The following is a 7500-nucleotide window of genomic DNA, read 5'->3' on the forward strand; positions in this document are numbered from 1 at the left end:
ATTCTTGTCTGTCATGTAGGATTTATTTAATGAAGCCAAATGCAGACGCAGGTAAACACAACAGTGGTGAATTACATGTGAGGACTTCCTTGTCTGTCAGCTCAGGACAAACACCGCCTGAGCTTCATCCGCTGACTTGGTCCTCATATGAGCTCCTTCTGCCTCAGGTCCCCGTCAAACCCAAACTTCCCCCAGGCATGCTGAGTCAGGTCTTTAATGACACCCAGCAGGACTAAAATAGTGCAGGGACCATTCCTGAGTTCTGGGATGATTTCTTTTTTTTGTCAGCTGCACTGTCGGCATGTTTTAGACTGAGTATGGAAACCAAGACATGTCCCTTATGATATATGAAAAGAGCAACGGTATCGGGAAGGCAGGAAGTGATCGTTACTGTAAGAATGTGTGTGATTTGAACAGATAAAGTGAAGCAGATATTTTCCTCAACAAAACCAGGCTGAAAATATACTGGATTTCTATATGAAATACAACATGAGAGAATAATTCAGACAGCTTTCTGTTTCATACCATCCCATCATCAGTGCATTAAATGAACAAATGATGCATTCTTGTAATACAATATATCATAACATGAGGATTCCCGTATTAGCCAAAATTAGCTCAGCAGAAAAATGTCTATTGCTAAATCATTATCATAAAAATCAGATGCCATGTTTCACATCGCAGTTCTGTTGGGCAGGAGCAATTCCACAGTATTGAATGCTACACCAAGGCATTGTTGAATAATATGTCCAAATTAAAACAAGGCATTACGTAGGACATTAAGACGATGCCACCTTCAGTAAGGCAAGGGCACATTGTGGAAAACAGTCAAATGGTTTAGTACGGCAACGGTGCTTTTTTCAGCAGAAAGGGAACATGAAAAATACCGACATTTGGAAGGTCTGTTGTGCTTCCGATGACGTTGTGACTGTGAAAACCGCACACTGAGTTTGGTCCTTCTGTGTCCAGGTGTAGAGCTCTTCAGTACACCAGGTACTTGAGCTCAGAGTAGATGAGTGGAAACATGACCGTGCAGGCTCGGTACAGGATGGCTCCACTCTTGAATAAAGCTCGAGGTTTGGTGCACCAAGACTCCGACTTGAAGCTGACGTAGATGGCGTACAGTGCCACGGCAAAGAAGTGTCCAATAAGGGTCATGGGTTTGGGGGTCAACCTGGTGAAGATCAGTGTCATTAGGTCTTTTGTATTTAAAGGAATAGTTTTGACATTTTGGGAAATTCAAGATCGACACCACCAGTCAATAGAGGGCCATGGGGCATGGCCCCACCATGAGCCACACAAAAAAGGAAAGAAAAAAAAATTGAATTATAATAATCAAATTATACAAATTGTTAATATTTGTGTTTTTGAACTATGGAATGTACCCAGTAATGTGTGTAAAATATGATATCTGCGCAAAATATATGCTTTTCCTGCTCGTGCTCTCTGTCTGTGTGCACGACACTCAGAACACGCAGCTTGGGGGGCCTGATCGTTTTGGCCCAAAAGAGACGGGTCTATGAAGCAGTTTAGCCAATTGCTGATTAAAGATATAAATGAGTGACATACAATTTAGCCAATCAGCGCCCTCAAATAGATGCAGCTGTGGGCCAGAACGATCAGGCCCAAACAACGGGGACGGATCCAGCACAGACATGAGAACACCAGGACACACATGAGAACTCTGTCAAGCTACATATTAGACAAAGTGAACATCTTTTCTTCTACATAGTTGTCCTCAGTCTCATCTGCTTAACTTGGTCATGGAGGCATCAACATGTAATAGAGATGTTAAATGAACAGTGAAAACTCATCATAGCTTAATTTAACATCAGTATTCATAATTACACTTCATGTTTACTTCTCCTGATCTTTACCTCCTATAACAAGGTCCATAGGGGCATCTCAATAAATAAACATGTTATATTGTATTATATAAGTGTTATTTACTGATTTTTTTCGTGTTGGAATACATGTTAAATATTTAACTGCCAAGTAATAATGCGTGTTTGATACTTACGGTACATTTTTTTTGCATTAAATCATACTGGGATGTTTGCTGAAATTGATAGGATGGCCCTACCTAGAAAATATTCCACCAGCCGCCACTGGACACCACTCATGTCTATACGACGAATATGTAGCCAGCCAGTGACCGACTAGCTTAGCTTAGCACCAACACAAGCTCACTGGTCCTAGCTAAGAAATTGTTCAGCACATATTCCCCCGTAAAACTACACGTGTCATTTTAACACAGCTAACAAACGAAATACAGCACAATTAGTGAGCTTTAGCTTCATGCTAGCTTCAGCTTTAGCATAGCATGCTTGGAGTCTTGACGTCAATGGGAGAGAAATAACGTGTGAGCTTCTGGGGTGCTGGTAGGTGGATTTTGGATGTAGCCGAGCTAGTCACATTTCCATTTATAATGCTAGGCTACGCTAGCCGTCTCTAGTTTTACAGACATAAGAGTGCGGTATCAATCTTCTCATCTAAACTCTCAGCAAGTAAGCAAAGCAAAAAGCTTATTTCCCAAAATCACAAACTATTCCGTTAACCCAAGACTGCATTCCATCATGCCATGTTATAAAGACATCTGTCCTTTTATTGTGGAGGACATTATGTATTGCTTACACTGAGAGGAGTCCAATGGGCCCATTAATGCATTCTCCACCAAGCTTGAAGTACTGGAAGCAGGCTTTTCTCAGCTCTTGAAGAGAATCTGGTTAACACAAGGCACAGGCAAATGATGAGAATCAAAATGACCATTAAGTGCTGTTTAAAATAATTGCATATTTTTACTTTTGTAATGGCCAAACTAATAATTATTTCTAGTCCACTGTCATTGCTTTTAATGATGCAGAGACTCACGGTCTGTGGCTGCAAACAGCTCATACAGGGCTTGGGCCAACACATTCACCACAAAAGAATGTGATGACTTGCGTTCCCAGTGGAATTTTTTCTTTGCCTATTGAGAAGAAGGAAAAAAATAAATCAGTGTAATATTGCAGTCGCTCACCCATAGCAGAGGGAATAACAGGACAAGGCAAATGGGATGTAGTAGAGGCTCCAAATATAGCTTATACTTGCTGTCATACACTTACACGAGCCTTAGTGTTTTCATACAGTAGTGTTTTTAATAACAGTTTTAATGTGAATGCTTTTACGGTTATTGGGTTGTCAGCATAAAAAAGGTTACGTCTAGTCGCTGTGTTCACCTGCAGCATAGCCCCGTCGTCGTATAGATCCGGGATGTTTTCGAGCAGACTCCTCCAGATGCGCACGTCATTGAGAGCAACACTCATCCCTCCTCCCGTCAGAGGGTGCCTCATGTTGTAAGCATCACCCAGCAGAAGCACGCCTGCAACCGACACACTGCTGTTTGCTGCTGTCTCTCATACAAAATGCATCACCAGTTGTTGTCAGCTCCCCCCCCCCCCCCCCCCCTGGAGCACTTGTAGTAATAAAATCCTCCAATTAGTGCCAAACTCAGTGAGCAAGATGATGTCTGGAGGATGACTTCTAGTGTTTCTCTCTGCTTTTATTTGTGTGTGTTTAAGAGTGCCGTTGCTCATTACACCCACAAAGCTCACTTGTGTTACTACTTCAATTCACACATACAATCTGTGTCATTTAAAGGTGCAGTTCACTTCCTTGCCGAGAGTTCAATCAGAAGATCAATACCACTCTCATACATGTGAAACTACTGTCAACGGCTAGTAAGCTGAGCAGGAGGATTAGAATCAGGGAGAACCAGCTAGCCTGCTCTGTCGAGGGGAACAAAATCTGCCTCAAAAGCTCAATAATTACCACATTATACCTTCTATGGCGGTATAACAGAGGGTTGTGTGCTGGGCTATTTCTTGGCTCGTCACTGGTTTCCAGTCCTTGTGCTATGCTAAGCTAACTGGCTGCTTCATAGCATGGCTTAGCATAGCACAAAGACTGGAAACAAGGGAGAAACAGCTAGCCTGTCTCTACTCGCACATCTAAAGCTCAGTAATTAACACATTGTAGCCTACTTTAGTTAGTTACTTTAATTATAGCCAACAGCCGTTTAGATTAGCTTAGCATAACAAATGGAAACACCTAAACTGTATCTGTCCAAGGCTATTTTATTTGTTTAATCCTATAATTATAGTATAAAAACTACAACTTGTCCTTTTTACACGTTGGGTTTGTAGGTTTAAACAAATAAATTACCTTTGGACGGATCCAAGCATTGTTAAAAACGCAGACTAATTACAAAATAGCACTTTAATTAGTTTCATCATACAGTAATGACCAAAGTGGTGCACTACTTTCCAAGACATGCATCGTACTGTTCACAAGCTGCAATCAGTTCAATCGATCCCCCCCGGCCATCTCTAACAACAGTACCTGGCTTGTTGACAGGGGAGGGAGGGAGGAAGCTGGCAGGCATGGACCTGAGTCGATCGTTCTGTAGTGCCCCCATGAAAGGCTCCTTTAAATGCTCTGAGGGAGAGAGAGGAAGAGAGTGCATGCTGCCGATCACTTAGAAGGCTCTGCGGATGAAAACCCAAAGGTTTGGGCACATGCACAAGAAAAAGCCTTTTCTTTTGGTGGCTCAATGTACGTTTATTAATGCATCAGTGTGTCTGACTCCGCTGGACCTCTGTCAAGGTTACCAGAGCTGATGCTTTGATATAGAGGCTTTGATATTTCAGCTGAATAGCAGAGCACAGCGTGAATGTCAAATCCTTCAGCAGTAGCTCTCCTGGCCGCACACACACACACACACACACACACGCACACACACGCACACACACGCACACACACCAGCCCAGGCAGCAGTCTGGATATGTTCCTACCTACCAGGACGTCTGGCATCACTGCCATTATTGCAAGCTTTCATCATTCATCACGCACAGACCAAAGGTCATTTTCCTTCGAAATAATAGCATAAGAATAAAACCTCAGGGACATTTTCAAAATGTATCTCATGTGTCTTCTACCTGGCAGCTGAGGGTATATCTTCTCGGCCATGTACTCTGAGAGGTTGCGAGGCATCTCCCCTCTGATGTCCACGAGCACTCTGGTGTCTGAGGAGGAGATCTGGTAGATGAGCACCGGGCTCGGGTTGGCCAGCACCAGCTCAGCATGGTTGGCTTTAAACTGGGGACAGTCCTGCGGGAGGAGCGCAGTGAGCCGCTGTGACCGACTGGATTGAAAAACCTCTCGTTTCAATCAATACTTGGAGACTTTTTATTTCTCTCGAGACAGCGCTTCAAATGACTGAAGGTTCATTTGTTCGGTTTACACACAGTAGTGATTTCCCAAATCAATCACATATCGCATTTTAAATGGCATGTAGTAAGTATTTACTGTCAAAAGTATCAAAGATCATTTAAGGGTTGCAACTCGTGATTATTTTCATTATTGATTCATCTGCTCTTTATTCTCTAAATTAATTGATAAAAAATGTTGTATATAAAATATCAAATGTGGTGAAAATATTCATTGTAAGAGAAAAAAAATGAGAAGAATTATTCACGTTTGAGAAGCTGGGACCAGGCAGTATTTAACAATGTAAAGGCTACAGTGCAGTGGGACGATAGCATCGGCACTGTGTGGTATTTACCTTCATGAGGCAGCCAACAAAGTGAGACGAGGTGTGAGCTTTCCCAGAGACCAGACTCTTTCTGAATTTAGAGAAACAGCCGTCAGCCACGACAGTCAGCGCAGCATGGATTTCCTACAGGACACAGATTCACACAGTCATCTACACCCTTTTGCATTAAACGGAGTGTTTCTTTCCATTAGGTGAGGGGGGTGGGGGGGGGGACACAAGGTTCTACATGTGCAGCAGAGCTTCGTCATCTCACCTTGATGTCTCCAGTTTCTTTATCCTTGTACTGCACTCCGGTTACACAGCCGTCCTCTTCCTGCAAACTGGTCACGCTGCCTTCTACGATTGTGACACTGGGGGGCAGAGACATCGCCTCCACATGTCAGAGCAGCATGGGCAGCAGAAAGCTACTGGAGCGAGATTAATGCCTATTCCAAATATGGTCAGAATGCAGAATTTTGATTGAAAAACAAGAGCTGTCGAGGCCGTTTCAGTAAACCATCATTCTCTTTTCTTCAAACATAGTATTACATTTAACCAACTACTGATATTTGTGTAAAGTCCTCTGAAATACATACTATAACTTTGTAATTTCACTGGTCATGTAGAACATGAGAGCTCTTTTTGAACAAACCAGTCGTGCAGTTTGGCTTTACAGGGCAGAATAAATGAGCAACATGTGAACAACAGATTTTTAATTGTCCTCCTGTTCCCTCCAACCCTCAGTGCTGTCAAAAACAATGCCATCCAATTAGCCAGCTGTCAGTTGGCATATGGACTCTGTTTGTGTGTGTGTGTGTGTGTGTGTGTGTGTGTCTCTACTCACTTTGGCTGGGCCAGGGCGGTTCTCCTCAGGCCCATAATGAATCGACCGTGATGGAAAGCGCGTCCACACTTGGTTCTGTCCTCCCCCTGCGGGTAGGGGATCTCCACCTCTGTGCTGCTCTGCATGTCATGGATCACATAGCCACTCACCACATGGGCATCCAGACCCTCCATTGAACCTGAAGGCAGGCAAACACACACACACACACACGCACACACACACACACGCAAGCAACAGGTTAGTTTCACAACGCGCGGCCATTGTTCACTCACTCTGCTGCTGTTTACACTCGGCATGTGTGAATCAGCGCATGCAGATGAAATGGAACACGGATGTGATATCTTGACTGAGTGATTTAAACCTGTTTCTCCATAGTGTTCACGGCTGTACCATTCCATCAAACGGTATTATTCTAGATTTATTTTACTTCATGGAATACACATTTTCATCACGACATAGTTGGTACCTTTATTGAAATAATTAGGGCCGAGCACCGACGTCGGGCCGCGAGGTCCCTATTGAAACTGTAGGAATTCTTATTCTTATTATTTTTCTCTCGAATGAAACGCCTTTTTGGGGGCTTTATCATGTCCCAAACATTCCCATATTTGGTGAGCATATCAGGACTGCGGGAAAATTTGATATTTTATGGGTCTAATGCTCGAGCATGACATAATTGCTTGCTAGCGACCCCAATAAATTTTCAAAAACTCAGCCCCAGCGCTACGTCTGACCTACATGTATGAAATTTGGTAGGCACATGTATCACATGAAGACTTTTAAAAAAGCGTCTAGGGACCATGCTCTAAAATTAACAGGAAGTCGGCCATTTTTATTTTTGTGTGAATTTTCCCATGATTTCTAGTCGCTATACTTCAACGAACTCCTCCTAGAGACTTTGTCAGATCATTTCAAATTTGGTCAGTATAATCTAAAGACCGTTGCAATTAAAAGTTACTCAAAGCTTTACGTTTGATGGAATGGCGTAGCCGTGGCGGCCATTGTAGGTGATTCACCATTAAACAACAAAAGTGATGTAACTCCACTGGACTTGCTCAAATCGGTCCCAAACTTGCCATACTTG

General features: G+C 43.0%; 1 protein-coding gene across 1 annotated transcript in view; it reads right to left on the reverse strand.

The window, feature by feature from the left end:
- Nucleotides 1-21: 21 nt before the first annotated feature.
- Nucleotides 22-7500, reverse strand: part of sqlea (squalene epoxidase a) — a 9931-nt gene continuing 2452 nt past the window's right edge. The window contains exons 3-11 of the mRNA XM_079275138.1: nt 6417-6594; nt 5847-5943; nt 5603-5716; nt 4977-5148; nt 4381-4476; nt 3219-3361; nt 2872-2968; nt 2635-2722; nt 22-1174 (exon numbers count right to left, since the gene is read on the reverse strand). Coding sequence (XP_079131264.1) covers nt 982-1174; nt 2635-2722; nt 2872-2968; nt 3219-3361; nt 4381-4476; nt 4977-5148; nt 5603-5716; nt 5847-5943; nt 6417-6594 — 1178 coding nt within the window. The 3' untranslated portion in view covers nt 22-981. The remainder of the gene's footprint in view (nt 1175-2634; nt 2723-2871; nt 2969-3218; nt 3362-4380; nt 4477-4976; nt 5149-5602; nt 5717-5846; nt 5944-6416; nt 6595-7500) is intronic.

Source organism: Melanostigma gelatinosum (assembly GCF_949748355.1).
Source record: "Melanostigma gelatinosum genome assembly, chromosome: 9".
NCBI classification, from domain to species: Eukaryota; Metazoa; Chordata; class Actinopteri; order Perciformes; family Zoarcidae; genus Melanostigma; species Melanostigma gelatinosum.